Source organism: Procambarus clarkii, chromosome 81 (genome assembly GCF_040958095.1).
Source record: "Procambarus clarkii isolate CNS0578487 chromosome 81, FALCON_Pclarkii_2.0, whole genome shotgun sequence".
Lineage (NCBI taxonomy): Eukaryota > Metazoa > Arthropoda > Malacostraca > Decapoda > Cambaridae > Procambarus > Procambarus clarkii.
In genome coordinates, this window is record NC_091230.1 from 7,147,529 (window position 1) to 7,166,132 (window position 18,604).

At 38.4% G+C, this 18,604-nt stretch overlaps 1 protein-coding gene across 1 annotated transcript in view; it reads right to left on the reverse strand.

Annotated features, from left to right (window-relative positions):
- The window catches only part of LOC123773112 (angiopoietin-1 receptor-like), a 191,479-nt gene that overhangs the window by 33,584 nt on the left and 139,291 nt on the right, over positions 1-18,604 (reverse strand). The window contains exon 19 of the mRNA XM_069315142.1: positions 17,741-17,864. Within this exon, the coding sequence (XP_069171243.1) occupies positions 17,741-17,864 (124 nt within the window). The remainder of the gene's footprint in view (positions 1-17,740; positions 17,865-18,604) is intronic.

An 18,604-nucleotide genomic window follows, 5' to 3' on the forward strand; every position in this document is an offset into this window, starting at 1 on the left:
TTGTTTAATTAGTTTCCATATATTTTAATAATCTTAAAAATCTATGTTAGAAGAAAGGAAGATGTAGCCGTTAATGTGACAACATTTAAAAATATATATCTTTTAAGTTAAATAAATAATATCACCTTATTGCCGGTGTCCGGACACATGAAAACTACCTAGGTATCAGTATCCAGCCAGGCGGGGATCACAGGCTGCACATTACTGATAAATTATGTAATGCACTACTTGTGGTCGATCTCGAACCCATTTATGATATGACGACTTATAGTGAATTTTGTAACTAGCTCATCAAGATTGTAACTTGCTTAGCTAAATGAATTGTGAGGTTCGGTCCATTCATTTTCTTTCTTTATTATGCACCCCATAATACCCATCCCGTGGGCGGTGGTGTAAAGGATTACAGAGGCACATAATCGGTTTAGGAACTGAACCCTCTAGTTCGTTTAGCTAAGCAAATAACAATCTTTTGACGCTAGTTACAAAATTATTAATGTACACATACTTATGCATAAATGTACATATACATACGTATACATATATACATACACATACATATTTAATCACCCACACAAATACACACATCAGTAATCTTTTGTGTCACAAGTGATTCAACAATAGGCTCACAACAGTCACTATACAAGGCACTTTACATCTATGAGGAGTCGCACAGTCTTGCTCCACACCCACCCAACTGGGCGGCAGCTTTACAGTCATGTGCTCTACACCCACCCAACTGGGCGGCAGCTTTACAGTCATGTGCTCCACACCCACCCAACTGGGAGGCAGCTTTACAGTCATGTGCTCCACACCCACCCAACTGGGCGGCAGCTTTACAGTTACCTGGTGTTATTCTTCACCTATATCTTTTTCTGGTTAATCCCTATTTACATTATGCAGGTCAGGTTTCGTCGCCATACTATAGTTTTTAGTTTAGTTAATTTATCACATAATGGGTTCAGGGACTGAACACAATTTATTTATCTAAGCAAGTTACAATCTTGAGGAGCTAGCCACAAAATTCATAACACGTCGTCACATCAACAACATGGGTTCGAGATCGACCACAAGTACAGTTTCAAATTAAGCAAATGCCATATGTGGAGAGCTAGTGTCACAATTGATATGTTTGTTCTGCACATTTCCACAGTAGTTTGCTTGGGTTCTTTTAATTATCTTAGATATCATTGAAGAGAACCTCCTAGGTACTATACTGTATATATGCTGGTAAGAAGTATAATAATCCTGAGAAATCGTGTAAATTATGTTATACGAGTGCTTCCAGTTAAGTAACATAGTTCATTTGTGTGCGCGTGCTTGAAGAGGAAATGTTCCCCCCCCCCCCCATTGTAAATAGTAAATATTTGTGGGTTTCAGACCATACGACCGCGGCTTACCCTCGTCGCGGTCGAGGGTAAGAACACCGGATGTATAACCAGTATTACAAGTAAACATTAACAATAACAATTATGGAAAGCTCCTTCACCTATACATAGACAAGAGACTGAACTTCAGCACCCACATACAACACATAAGGGGATGCTCTGAGAGAGAGAGAGAGAGTGAGAGTAAAAATATCCACTGATGTCTGATTAAGTCCTTTTGGGTACCTTAATCATTAGGACGTCCAATGATTAACGCAAAGTGAAGCGTATTCAGATGGTATATTGACAACATTCAACATATCTCATAATGATCTAGTAGTACTTGGTGCACAAATACCTTTTCCAAAGGAATCGCAAAACATAATTAAACACAATTGTACCGTACAGTGTTATATATTTATTTCAGTTTGAACAATTTTTAACATTAAAGGATAAATCCTTTAATTGGTTGAAATTGGTTTTAATATTCGAAATCTAATTTGTTGATGTTAAATAATATAAGGTTCAAATTTATTAAGATCTATCCTGTTGGATAGATAGCCTCTTATCCACCGTAGAAGCATCCTCCAACATTCATTTTAGCAAGTTCTCTCAGAATGACTTGTGGGTTAGCAATGTCAAAGGCTGACTTAAGATCTAGGAAAGTGGTATTTGACCTATCAGTATGCTGGGTGAGGAATGTGGTAATACAGTGATGTACACTCTTTCCATGCGTAAAGCCATATATCTGGGGAGACAACATATTATTAATTTTGTAAAGGAGACGGTTGAGAACCATCCTCTCAAGACACTTATAGAGACAACAAGTGAGGGAGATTGGGCGAAAAGCATTCGGCTGGTGAGGTTTAGGAATGGGAATAAAAACACTGTTGGTCCATGACTTAGGAAGCTCCCCAGTTACATAGCTCATATTATTCAATTGAAGCAAGGGATTCCCTGGAACTAGCAGAAGCATATGCCGTAAGTAACTCCATCCTCCCCGGGTGATGTAGCTTTGCCTTTATATAGAGCAGAATTTAGTTCGTATTCAGTAAAAAAAAACATGTCACAGTCTTCCTCTTGATGACGCATGAAGTCAAGGAGCCTTGCCCTATCAGTATATCTATTATTTAATTCATTCTGTTAGAGCAGAGGAAGACTGTCAAAGCTGGAAGTCGTGGCCCAAGCATCAACAAGCTCATTTGCTCTGTGCAGAGGATTAAGGTACGAGATCTCTGCAGCATTTTTCCCTTTGATCTTGTTGATATCCTTCCATGCCCGACTTAGTGGCGTGTGAGAATTGAGACCACGGACAAAAGTTTCCCAGTCTGTCTGCCTCAGCTCCACCTGAGGCAGACAGACTCCACCATACGTTCCCTGGCCTTAGCCAGAGCCGCTTGAAAGAGCCGAAGCATTTCAGCAGTGCGGGTCCTTCTACAAGCTAGTCCAATTCTTCTGGCAATGCGTTTTAGTGCATGCAATTTAGAATCATTATAATAAGCATAAGTGCTATGACCAGTGTAATTTGGGTTACGTGGCCTGGACGATGGATCAAGTGATTCTATAAACTGGTCGATAGTATCTGTGAGCTCATTGTTAAAATCTTCAACTGATGAAGGCTCAGATGAACTGCACCAATCTGACACATGAGCAACAAGATTGTCTCGTTGATCGATGGGCACAGCCAGCCTCTTCCGCTTGAACACTCCACCAGGGAGGATAGAGCTTCCAATGCTTACAGTGGCTAATATGGCCAGATGATAAGACGCCATATCTGGCACTATTGACGAGGCGCACACGGTGTGGGAGACGTTGAAACCGAGACATAGCTCAAGAATACCTCCGTAGATATTCGTCGGTTCAAGGTCACCCACAATCTGTGCAAATCGTGACTACCTAATAGTGACAACAGTTGGTTGCCGTTACGATTATTGAACTGCGAATTACCAATATTCCTATGCTTAACGTTATTATCACCTATAATGATGGTAGGCACAGTCTGAATACAGATAGGAAGGTCAGTATAATTAAAGTTACAAGGAGTTGATTATTTAGTACATAGTTGGTTTTCTCTTTAATTGGATGATAGAGGGGGAGTCTTTAACGTGATTGGGAATACATACATACATACATACATACACACACACATACATACATACATACATACATACATACATACATACATACATACATACATACATACATACATACATACATACATACATACATACATACATACATACATACATACATACATACATACATGCGTACATACATACATACATACATACATACATACATACATACATACATACATACATACATACATACATACGTACATACATACATACATACATACATACATACATACATACATACATACATACATACATACATACATACATACATACATACATACATACATACATACACACACACATACATACATACATACATACATACATACATACATACATACATACATACATACATACATACATACATACATACATACATACATACATACATACATACATGCGTACATACATACATACATTCATACATACATACATACACGTCCAGTCAGCATATAGCTATTTCGGGACAAAATCCAATATAGTTTATATTGGTGAAACGCCACTGTGATGAGGAGTTTAAATATCACAGGAACTGTAGGTTAATGTGTGACATAGGTGAGGTTAGATGAAGCATCTACAAGCATCAGCTGGAGGCTGATGGAGTGTTGTGGAGGCTGGTGGTACTATGCCTAGATGTTGGAGGGTGAATTTGACTCTCCCACCCTCCCTCGCCCCCCCCCCCCCCACATTGACCGCAGAACGTCTCAGGTTACTTTTTCACTCTCGCTTATCAAGGGTATACCCCCCCCTCCCCAACACACACACATGCATCAGATTCTTAACTTACAATATTTATGATTTACCAATTTATGTTACTACACTGACTCTCAATTTCACAATATTGTGTAAACTTTGATGAATCGCACGTCTATGGGTCATCCAATAATGTTATCAGATTTCTAGATGTTACCACTGCTAGGTTTAGGCTCAGCTACAAGTACCTCTTGGAATTTGTAACATCTGATGATGTAGATTTGACTAAATGTAAACTCTGTCAGCAGAACTATTCGCATACTTTGCGTCATTATATAATGGAATGTGAAAAAATCGCGGAATTTAAAGGTAACAACATCAATAGTGTCCATGAAATGTGTATAAGTACTTCATTCAAAATGATGTGCTGCCCGAAATCTTAGCGAAGTATCCAAAATTTGCTTACTGTAGGTAATGCATGCACATGACTGTAAAGCTATGACATGTATGCATAAGAATGTTTACATTAATAATTTTGTAACTAGCGTCAAAAGATTGTTATTTGCTTAGCTAAACGAACTAGAGGGTTCAGTTCCTAAACCGATTACGTGCCTCTGTAATCCTTTACACCACCGCCCACGAGATGGGTATTATGGGGTGCATAATAAAGAAAGAAAATTAATGGACCGAACCCCACAATTCATTTAGCTAAGCAAGTTACAAAATTCACTATAAGTCGTCATATCATAAATGGGTTCGAGATCGACCACAAGTAGTGCATTACATAATTTATCAGTATTGTGCAGCCTGTGATCCCCGCCTGGCTGGATACTGATACCTAGGAAGTTTTCATGTGTCCGGACACCGGCGACAAGGTGGTATTATTTATTTAACTTAAGAGATATATATTTTTAAATGTTGTCACATTAACGGCTACATAATCCTTTCTTCTGACATATAGATTTTTAAGATTAATTAAAATATATGGAAATTAATTATACAATTTATTGGCTGGTGTGCAGGGCTTCACACTCTCAGAGCTAGCCATCAAGTAACTATCAAAACGCATATATCTTCGTTTTCACTTCAGTTATATTTATGACAAAGGATTTTAAATGTAGCCTATATTTCTACCTTTTTGATGACATAAATACTTTCGTTAATTACAATATCTAGATCAAACTAACATTGATTTTTAAAAGGTTGTATATTTTCCATCAATGGAGAGCATCAGCCAAGAAGCCTTCTTTAAAATATGAATATCTTTCCTCACCCAATAAGATCTAATCTCTGAATAAAACGCAAAAAACGACTTGATTGTTACCTATCCACCGTTGCCCATTGGATGGGGGAGAGGGGGTTATGTGTAGTATAAACATAGGAATTGTGACACTAGCCCTCCATATATGTCAGTTGCTTAAATTATAAACTGTACTTGTGGTCGGTCTCGAGCCCATTGTTGATGTGACAATGTGCTTTGACTTTTGTAACTAGCTTATCAAGATTATAACTTGCTTGGCTATATGAATTGTGGGGCTCAGTCCCTGAGCCCATTATGTGCCTCTGTAACACTCCACTATCGCCCATTGGATGGGTATCGGGTGCATAATAAATGAACTAAACTAAGCTCTGCCTTTTTGATAACATATACAATTATAAGCTTTATTTGTGAATCTCAATTAATTAAACAATATATCACAGAGCCTGTAGGGTTCGATGAGATGAGCGAAGAGACATGGGAGATTTTACATCAGTACAGTACATGGTAGTTTAAGTAGCGAACGCATGTCAACGAATAACGAGTATATATAACAAAACTATTGTCCTATGAAGTCGATTTAACTTCCAAACATATATTTTTTAATAAACGTTAAATGTTTTCTGACTAGTTATGTTAGATTTTATTAAAAATACGTATTCTACTTGTTAACAGTATAATATAAATTTGTGATAATTTGTGCAGAGAAGTGCGACAACTGGATATGCCAACAAACACTTACCAAACAACGATATATCTTGGATAAGTCGCTCCACAACATTGACGCTTGGACCGTCGACTTCCTTTGATGCTACTTATTTACTTTTTTTCATAATGAAATTATATTAGTTTGGAGTAAATATATGTTTTCTCATGTTCTGCATTCAGCGCCCACATTATAGTGAGTAAATATACCATTTTACTTCATTACTTAGATAATGCTAGGAAGGTTTGAGTAGCTTTGGGTCTTTAGTGGGCAGAATCTCCAATAGATGGGGCGAAAGTCTTCCCCATCTCTCGCCCGAGCAAGAGTCGAAACTTAATTTAAAATTGATATAACTTTGTTCTCGAACATGATATGTTCCATTTGGTGCAATCAAAATATTGTTCATATCGCGGTCTTTTTGGAGGCATATAAGATTTTAGGCTTTATTAGCGTATCTTCGTTAGTTATACAATATATCGGCAAGTGCGTAGGCGCCTGCACTCCATGCCCGACAAGCTACTGAGCGCTAGTATAAAAACATATGTATCTTCACTTGAGCTATAAATATGTCTATTGTAATGTATTTAAAATGAAGCTCTTATTTCTATCTTGCTTAAGACATTAGTGTTTATTATTATGTGTTTATTATAAAACATTTGTGTTTATTATCGAATTTACGTTAAATAAACATTGATCTGAGAGAGTTGCTCTGTCGTTCAGTCTGTACGGGGTGGGAGCTCCGTAATTTTAAAAATACATGTATCTTCATTAGAACTTTAAATATGTCTATGGTAAAGTGTTTAAAGTGAAGCTTATATGTCTGTAGTGAGTAGATTATCCCAATAATATACTCGCTCCAAATGCATTGTTAATATTCCTGTCAACCTTTGGAGATGAATGAGGTGAGGCGTTGCCCGGGCAACACGGTGAGGTGTTGCCCGAGCATATAAGCAGCAGATTAGCAAACATTAACTAGTCTACTTTCAAGTGTGGTCTAGAGCAGACACTTGCGAGATACTGTACCGTCGCTCAGTGCGCTCAACTCACACCAAAGTATCACCTGTGTACTTCTGTATATTCGACCAAATATATATAAAGTATCTTAGTGTCTGTGTTTATTTGTCACCATACTTTACGTAACAATAGAATCGTTACATTGGTGACCCCAGAGAGTTTCGACGATACCCAGCCACGATGGACTACAACATGGACTCTCACTGGACCTCTACTGCTACTGTTTGCTGTGATGGAACACTGCCAACACCCTCGCCACAGCTATGATTTTCATCGCGTCCATCTCTGCATTTTCATCTACTAAGGCTTGCTGCTCCACGATCGTTACTCACTCATCTGACAGCCTCATCAATGATTACATCATGTTGGATCTACAGCTTGTCCTGCCGACTCTCCGTCGCTGCCAGGGCACTGCTTGCCCTACGCTCACGACAGCTGCTCTGTCATCAGATTCATCTACACGTTCACTGCATTTTGATACTCGGCCGACTCAAGCCCTTTGCGCAGTACAGGACTTACAGCTTGCGTTTCCGACACTTCGTCGCCTTCAGGACAATTCAGCTCTAGATGTGATTACCTCATTGTCCTAACTACGTGCCTACATTACCTCCTAATGTCCTGGTGCCCGAGCCCATCCGCCCCGGATCTAAATGCTCCACCAGCGACCCAAGGACGCAACAATTATGCACATTCTTCTCTCCTGCTACACCGAGCTTGTCCACACACTGCCTACATCTTTTGGTACCAGACTACAATTTCCACAGTCAACAATGTAGTACTCGGCATGTACAGTCCTAATCAACCCAAGATGCTACAGCTTCGACACAGAGCAGACAGCAGACTACGACCGTATCGAGCCGCCACGCTCTCGCTCCCCGAGTTCAGACACTCACAATTCTCAACCGAGCAGCCACGCTCTCCCACATAGAGCTCTCCAAGCTTCGTCTCAACGTCTGCGACACTGCTAAATCCAGAGACACATCCGCCGACTACGCAGTTCACTTTTCGACCACAGTTACCAGCAGCACCGCCACCTACGACAACGGACGATCCTGTACGACCTCCCACCCTACAACCCCAGTTACCAGCCGCCCCACAACCTGATCCTACGACGACGGACGATCCTGTGCAACCTCCCACCCTACGACCCCAGTTAGATGACATCAGCGAAGAGGAGGAAGTTAACTTTGATGGTTATGTAACGCGAGCAGGGCGTACAATTCACCGACCAGCTAAGTTCCTTGATCAAGTATTTTTCCTTTCATCCCCTGGGATGAAAGTTCTGTAGTGAGTAGATAATCCCATTAATATACTCACTCCAAATGCATTGTTAATATTCCTGTCAACCTTTGGAGATGAATGAGGTGAAGCGTTGCCCGGGCAACACGGTGAGGTGTTGCCCGAGCATATAAGCAGCAGAATAGCAAACATTAACTAGTCTACTTTCAAGTGTGGTCTAGAGCAGACACTTGCGAGATACTGTACCGACGCTCAGTGCGCTCAACTCACACCAAAGTATCACCTGTGTACTTCTGTATATTCGACCAAATATATATATAGTATCTTAGTGTCTGTGTTTATTTGTCACCATACTTTACGTAACAATAGAATCGTTACATGTCTGCCTTTCTCGAGACATATAAAACATATATGTTTATTAACGAATTCTCGTGAAATAAACATTGTTCTGAGAGAGAATTGCTCGGTCGATCGATCTGTCCGGGGTCGGAGCTCGGCTATTATAAAAGTACATGCATCTTCGCGTTAAATTTAAATATGCCCATGGTAAGATATTTAGAATGAAGCTTATATTTCTATCTTTCTTGTGACATAAAACTCTTACGTTTATTTAGGAATAGGCGTGAAATAGGCATGGTTCTGAGATGAATGCTGCGGTTTACGAGCTCGACGCGCGACAATGGACGCCATACACATCCAGTGGGTGTTATTGGACCCTATACCCATTCTATGGGAGTTTGGAGCCCCATACCCATTCTATGGGTGGTTGGAGCCCCATACCCATTCTATGGGTGGTTGGAGCCCCATACCCATCCTGTGGGTTGTAGTGGACGCCATACTCCTCCTGTGGGTGGTATTGGACCCCATACCCTTCCTGTGGGTGGATGTGATCCCCATACTCATCCTGTGGGTGGATGTGACCCTCATACCCATCCTGTGGGTGGTATTGGACCCCTTACCCACCTAACAGGTGGTAGTGGACAATATACCCATCCTGTAGTTGGTATAGTAAACACAATACCATCCTGTTTGCAGTAGTTTACCCCATAGACATTACAACGTAACATCGTTTTCTCTTAGCGTTCCTACAAAACATCCTTTAAATATTTGTAAAGCACAAACTATGGTATATAATATTGATTGGTGAAGGACTGTTATTCTATATAATAATTTTTAGTGCTTATTGTAATTTACTAAGAACAACTAATATTTCTCAAAACAAAACTACGAGCCTTCAATAGAAAGTAGCTGATCTGTAATATTCTAAGAGCATGGACAATAGTAGGTAAATTTCACAACCCATGTGGGATTGAAAACTACAATTTTCCTTATAATTGAACCAATCACGACTATTCTGCTATCTAGGTTCACGGACGGGTACTGTGAGACGCAAATTGGTACGTGAGGAAGAGATTGGGCCTTGGAAAAAAAAGTAACTGGGAATATATCACATATTTACTAATTCATATTCAACATATTGACTTTAAGCATTAAGTCATATATGTGCTGTCTTGTGTGAGAACGGGTTGAACACGGGCCACAGGAATAAGAGCCTCGTTGGACGTAGAATCATTGTTTACCAACGTACCTGTGGATGAAACAATCGGGATGATAGCGGACAGGGGGTATCGTGATCCGGCCTGTACTCCTCTTGACATACCAGAAAACATTCTAAGGAAACTATTCCAAGCTTGTACTAAAGAGGCACCCTTCTTGAGCCCGGATGGGCACATGTATAAGCAAGTAGATGGGGTCGCCATGGGTTCTCCCCTAGGTGTCCTGTTTGCGAACTTCTACATGGGTACCATCGAACAAAAGGTCTTAGTCGACAGGAAATTGAAACCGGCCATATACTGCAGGTATGTTGACGACATTTTTACACAGGTATCTGATGTCAGACATCTGCAGGAGCTGAAGGAGGCATTTGAGCGGAATTCTGTGTTGCGTTTCACTTACGAGATGGAGAAGGATGGGAAGCTGCCCTTTCTAGATGTAACAGTCATGGAAAGGAGCGGAGGTTTCCACACTGCAGTCTACACTAAGGAAACAAACATAGGAATGTGCCTCAATGCCAACAGTGACTGCCCAGACTGGTACAAGAGGAGTGTCGTTAACGCTTATGTCGACTGTGCTCTCAGCCACAGCTCAGGATGAAAGCAAGTCGATGAAGAACTCTGTAGTGTAAGGCAGGTCCTAGTCAACAACGGCTTCTCCAATGGTTTCGTTGAAGACATCATAAGAAGGAAGGTGAAACGCCATGCAACCTCTGAAGAGACAACTAACACAACACCTGTACCCCCTATTAGACTATTTTACAGGACCCTCTTTTCCACAGCTCATAAAACGGAGGAAAAGCTCCTGAAAATATTGTTAATAGAAACGTTATCCCTACAGACAAAAATCAGAAGATTCAATTGACGATCTACTATAAAACCAAGAAAACGGCCGACCTACTCATGAGAAACTCTCCAGACACAAAGCAGAACGCTTTAAAAGAGATCAATGTCGTCTATGCCTTCAAAGGCCCACTTCGGGACTTTAAGCCTCAAAGAATTCAGTATATAGGCATCTCTTTCAACAGGCGATTTCAACAACATCTCTTTCCAGGCGATTAACGATGCATAAGCAACAGGGCTCTTTAAGGAACATATAATCTCTTCCCACAACCAGACCATCACCAAAAATAAAATCGAAGCTGTTTGAACTCTGTTCAGTTATAGTTGTGTGTGTGTAAACTAAAGACTTTGAAAATGTAATAAGTTTTACGAAACGTGTTCAAGTGTCGCGTCAGACTAGAAATAAAAATGAATTTTGGAGAACTGATTGAACATAGTTCACATTGATATGTGAACTGAAACATAGAGAAAATTCGTGTTAGAATTATTAATCTTACTTTTTCGGTCATATTTAATAATATATATATATATATATATATATATATATATATATATATATATATATATATATATATATATATATATATATATATATATATATATATATATATATATATATATATACGACTTATGATGTCGTCGAAGACATCATAAGAAGGAAAGTGAAACGCCATGCAACCTCTGAAGAGACAACTAACACAACACCTATACCCCCTATTAGACTATTTTACAGGAACTTCTTTTCCACAGCTCATAAAACGGAGGAAAGGGTCCTGAAAGATATTGTTAATAGAAACGTTATCCCTACAGACAAAAATCAGAGGATACAACTGACGATTTACTATAAAACCAGAAAAACGGCCAGCCTACACATGAGAAACTCTCCAGACACAAACCAGAACGCTTTAAAAGAGACCAACGTCGTCTATGCCTTCAAATGCCCACTTGGGGACTGTAAGCTCCTAAAAACCCAGTATATAGGCAAGACAACAACATCTCTTTCTAGGCGTTTAACGATGCATAAGCAACAGGGCTCCATTAAGGAACATATATTCTCTTCCCACAACCAAACCATCGCCAGAGAAATCCTAGTAAACAACACAGAAATCATCGATAGATACAGTGATAGCAGACGGCTTGAAATTTGCGAGGCACTGCACATTAAGAAGTCAACACCAGCAATCAACAGAGAATTAATGCACAACTATATTCTACCCACCTCAAGACTCTGCTCCAATATAGAAGCATCAAGAAATATGGACCAATAGGCTTTCTACAATCACTTCCATTTCAATACCCATTGTTTCGTGTTCTGTCTTGTGTTGATGAAATTAATACCCTATTAAATACCACCTCACCCTATCCACCTCACTCAAATGTAGATATAAACAAATCGGAGATATGTAAGTTCTATTCAGTTGTGTATGTTTAAAGTCTTTGAAAATGTAATAAGTTTTATGAAACGCGCTCAAGTTTCGCATCAGACTAGAAATAAAAATGAATTTTGGAGAATTGATTTTTGAATTACCTCCAACAGTGAAAAGAAATGTACGAAAGATTGAGAAAATTCGTGTTAGAATTATTAATCTTACTTTTTCGGTCATATTTAATAATATATATATATATATATATATATATATATATATATATATATATATATATATATATATATATATATATATATATATATATATATATATATATATATATATATATATTTATATTTATATATATATATATATATATATTAATTTCATATATATATATATATATATATATATATATATATATATATATATATATATATATATTAATATTAATTTCATATATATATATATATATATATATATATATATATATATATATATATATTAATATTAATTTCATATATATATATATATATATATATATATATATATATATATATATATATATATATATATATGCGAACAAGCCTGAATGGTCCCCAGGACAATATGCAACTGAAAACTCACACCCCAGAAGTGACTCGAACCCATACTCCCAGAAGCAACGCAACTGGTATGTACAAGACGCCTTATATAGTTGTAACGTTATATAGTTATAGTTATATAGTTATATAGAAGCAACGCCAGTTGCGTTGCTTCTGGGAGTATGGGTTCGAGTCACTTCTGGGGTGTGAGTTTTCAGTTATATATATATATATATATATATATATATATATATATATATATATATATATATATATATATATATATATATATATATATATATATATATATATATATATATATATATATATATATATATATATATATATTTATATATATATATGTCGTACCTAGTAGCCAGAACGCACTTCTCAGCCAACTATGCAAGGCCCAATTTGCCTATCAAGCCAAGTTTTCCTGAAATAATATATTTTCTCTAATTTTTTTCTTATGAAATGATAACGCTACCCATTTCATTACGTATGAGGTAAAAAATTTTTTATTGGAGTTAAATTTAACGTAGATATATGACCGAACATACCAACCCTACCTAACCTAACCTATCTTTATAGGTTAGGTTCGGTTAGGTAGCCTAAAAAGTTAGGTTAGGTAGGTTAGGTAGTCGAAAAACAATTAATTCATGAAAACTTGGCTTATTAGGCAATTTGGGCCTTGCATAGTAGGCTGAGAAGTGCGTTCTGGCTACTAAGGTACGACATATATATATATATATATATATATATATATATATATATATATATATATATATATATATATATATATATATATATATATATATATATATATATATTTATATATATATATATACAATCAACCGTCCGTTTGTTTGTCTTTGCAAGGTTGGAAATCAAATGTTTGGTTGTAGCGTCAAGGACAAGGACCACGTACCAGCCATGGTTTATGAACACGATATAACATGGACCACATACCATTGATAGTGTCATGGTCGCATTGTAGCAAGGACAATGACCTCATTAACAACTTCTCGTAGACGATATATATTTTTCTGAGGTTGTGATTAACAACTGCCCATAGTCGACAAATATTTTTGAGGCAATAATTAACAATTTCTCGTAGATGACAAATATTTTTTTAATGTGGAATATTTTCCATCAACATTATAGCATAACATGTCTTAGTAATGGTCTATGAAGCACATGGGAAGACATAGCTATTTATAGAACAAGCCAAGCTCTCTTGAGAGAGAGAGTGTGTGTGTGTGTCAAGTCAGCATATCTCGACCATTTTGTGATTACCATCCCAGGGGATGGTAATCACAAAATGGTCGAGATATATAGCCGGTCTGCCGAGCAGACAGCACGCGGGACTTGTGATCCTGGGTTTGATCCCAGGCGCCGGCGAGAAACAATGGGCAGAGTTTCTTTCACCCTATGCCCCTGTTACCTAGCAGTAAAATAGGTACCTGGGTGTTAGTCAGCTGTCACGGGCTGCTTCCTGGGGGCGGAGGCCTGGTCGAGGACCGGGCCCCGGGGACACTAAAAGCCCCGAAATCATGTCAAGACAACCTCAAGATATGCTGTCTCTCCATAAATGAATCCAAATCAGGATATGTAATTACATCTAGCAGCTATAAGCATATCATTGTAATATGCCAAAATAAATGCATATATACTCAATAAATAGTTGTTTAGCCAAATACGTTTGGTTAACGTGTGAATAAATGGATCATTAAGACAGGAAGAGTAACTATACCAGCCTTGATGTTGACCGTATCTGTGTCCAGACGCTGGTATGACAGTTGTAAATATAGCTCCTCCACTTTGAGGATATTCCAGGAAGTTCAAGTTACTTAATTACCACCATTTAACAACATTGGAACTGAATGTTGGTGTAAACTGCACGTACAATGTGCATACTAAGCAAGACACCCTATTTAAAGTGTTTTTATTGTGTCTTTCCATAAAACCAGTGAGAGGTGTGTGTGACTACTTCATTACATATGAACGTATGAAAGAATGTAACTGCAAAAGGCATATTGGCCCATATGGGGCAGCTCCTATTTATATCCACCCAATCCCATTCATATATATGTCTAACCTATGCTTGAAACAATCAAGGAATCCTACTTCTATTATGTTATGCGGTAATAGGTTCCACAAATTAGCAGCCCTGTTACCAAACCAGTATTTTCCCAGGTCTTTCATAAATCTTAACTTATCTAATTTATACCCATTGTTTCGTGTTCAGTCTTGTGTTGATACTTTTAATACCTATTAATATCCCTTTTGTTATGTCCATTCATCCACTTGTACACCTCTATCATATCACCCTTAATTCTTTGCCTTTCCAGAGAATGTAATTAAAGTTTTGTCAATCTTTCTTCATATGCCAGGTTTCTAATTTGTGTGATTAACTTCATCATCCTATGCTGGACATGTTCTAGTAAATTTATATTCATTCTGTAGTATGGTGACCAGAATTGAATTTCATAATCTAAATGGAGCCTAACAAGACCAAGATATAGCTGAAGAACAACACCAGGTGCCTTATTACTATTGTTAATTGTAAATAAATGTGCATAAACATTAAGACACTATTTTAATGAAACAAGTGTGTATCTTACCATAAACTGTGAGTGGATTGTAACACCTGACGCCTTAAACCAGAAACCGACAGAGTCAGCAACCCCACTCCAGCATTAGTTATGAACAACACTACAAGCACTGGCCCTACAAGTGGGTTAAATCTTTGTACAAGAAGATAGAGCTCTGTACCTGCATTTTAATAAAATAAGGGAGGTTTGTAGTGCAGAAATTAGAGATTGGCTCCAATGTCTTTTTGTGCCACTAACCCCATTATATTGCAGTTGCGGTTATCACAATGAGCTTACAAGCTCACCTCAGTAAGTAAATTAGCATTAAATTAAAACCATATTAACTAAGTTAATCAGTGTTTGACAAATATTTTATGTATTGCAATTACTTAAAGGCAAATTAAACAGTTGCAACAGATAAATTCATATCATTACTTAATATTTTCATTGTTTATAATAATTCATATGTGACAAGGTGCCGGATTAAAAGGATAGGCTAAAATAATTTGCCACCGTATCAGTGCTAGCTATCTTGAGATGATTGATTTTTTTTTATTTCGGGCCTTAGCATCCCCGCAGCCCAGTCCTCGACCAGGCATCTTTTTTGTTATACACCCCCAGGAAGCAGCCCAAATTCTGACCATTTGTTTTCGCCTCCACCACGGATCGAATTCGGAACCTTTGGACTTCGAATCCACTCAGCTGTTAGGGCCCTTAGTGAACTCAGTGGACGTAGCTGCATTTATACATATTCTTTTTACCAAGTGGTAAGTGAGGATTTTCTCACTCAACAAGTTAATGAAAGCAGACTCATTTCTGTTGGAAAACTGAGCCAGTTGGGGAACGCAAAATAAATACAGTCCATCACCCCAAGAAGAAAACAGCAGTTTCCTAGTGACTAGTTAGTTCCTTATTTTAGGGAGTCAGAAGTTAAAAGAAATCCCACATCTCAGGTCGTGATTAACAATTGCTCATAACTAACAAATAATTATCCATGGCAATGAGTAACAATTGCTCGTAGTCGACAAATATTTTTTCGTGGTGGTGATTAATGATTACTCCTATTCAACAAAGATTTTTTTCCATTGCCATGATTAATGGTTAATTTCCATCGACAAATACTTCTATGTGGAGATCAAATAGCTTCCTTCCTTTATGCCTAGTTTCTGATGACGTCATCAGCCAGTCTTAATCCTACCAATCATCTTCAATCAGTCCATTTTCAATTGTTGATTATTAAGTCCTATTAATTTCCATGTCGCAAAAACCAACACAATTTTCCAACTACAAAATAACTCATAGAAAATGAGACACAGTAGAAATATCGTTGGAAGAAAATGGGGGATATCATTGCCATATGTCGCCTTTAAATTCACGTGCTATATTAATGGGAAATCTTAATACCTCAGTCTTTGGACTGTAAACATCATAATAACGCTTCCCTTGAAACAACTTAATTATCAGTATTAAAATAGAGTAAATGTGGGCTCGCTTTCCACTTCTTGATAAAACGCATCTGGAGAAGACCGGATGCGTCAGTGGAAGGAGGCCTGTAGCCGCCATTATTAATTTAACAAAGAAGTCTCGTATGGAGCTCACTTCAAGCTCCACACAAAAGTGTCCTTGGACGTAGTGTTATGGGATGTACAGTGCTCCCATTATCAACACATTCATCGTGTACTACTATGGGAGGTGATCTTTCCGATTCCAGTTCTATCTAGCTTATTGTTGGCCAGAAATAATATATATTTAGGAATTCTGGTTAGGACACGAGACGAGTCGCCCATCAGGGAAATTATTAATGATATTTCATTTCATAAATAACTTTATATCCATTCAATGACCATGGGGGCCTGATAGCTGAGTGGACAGCTTTCGGGATTCGTAATCCTGGGATCCAGGTTCGATCCCGGCTGATGGCAGAAACAAAATGGGCAAAGTTTCTTTCACCTTGATGCCGCTGTTACCTAGCAGTAAATAGGTACCTGGGAGTTAAACAACTCTACGGGCAGCTTTCTGTGTGTAGGTGTGTGTGTGGAAAAAAAATAGTAGTTAGTGACAGTTGAGAGGCGGGCCGAAAAAGAAGAGTCAACCCCCGCAAGCACAACTAGGTGAATTCAACTAGATGAATACATACCGAATACATACCTGCCTTGTGTCATAGACGTGCCCTAGCATGGATAAGGACCACACCCCCACCATAGTGTCATGGAGGTGTCATAACAAGGACAAGGAACACGTACCGGCCATAGTGTCATGGAGGTGTCATAACAAGGACAAGGAACACGTACCGGCCATAGTGTCATGGAGGTGTCATAACAAGGACAAGGACCACACCCCCGCCATAGTATCATGGAGGTGTCATAACAAGGACAAGGACCACGTACCTGCAGTCGTCTCGGTGATAACAGTGAGCCAGTAGGAAGCACCAGTCTGGAGTTGATAGTTGTGGTAGCCTCCCCACACCCGGCCGTCACCAACCACAAACTCCTGGGTTATGTTGTCGGCCTCCTGTTGTGGACCAAGGGTTGTAGAGTGTTATTATTGGGGTTGTTTCTCTCTCAGTTACCTCACCACTCTCTTGATGTTCCTCATACACTTGACACTCCTCCTATACTTGACGCTCTTCACACACTTGACACTCCTCACACACTCCACATACGGAGCAAATCAGACGTCTTTTAAGGTTCACATAACCTACATAATTCAGACTTGTCAGAGCACAGTCGTCTCGTATCGGGAACTTGACACATCACACCAGTAGTGGATTTGACCACTTAGCGATGATTTTTTCGTATTTTTGGGAAAGGCGCCGCTGTGGCACACCAGATTGAATGCGCTCCCAAATGGCACGGCTGTGTCAAATAGTTTATGACTGAATTTTTTTCAGTTTCGTTTTTGTTTGTAAAATCTTGTTAAATCCATTTTCGGAAAATATGTTCATATAAGTTTGTTAAAGAATTCTTATGTATAAAATATACATTCTATACCAGTTCAAGAATAAAGTTCACAGAGTCCCCATGTTCAGAGAATTTGTTCATTAGGAGTTTGTTAAGTAATCCCTGCCTACAAATTGTAGTTCTTAAACCCCCCTATTCCCCTCCCAACCCCCAACCCCCAACACCTGCATCCCCCAGAGCCACCTCTTTTAGGGTAAATATTTTAAGAGTTTTACTCCTCGCTCCGGCCTTAAAGAGTTTTTATGAACAAAAATAAACTCTACTGTCTTTAGCAGATATTTTTAAAATATA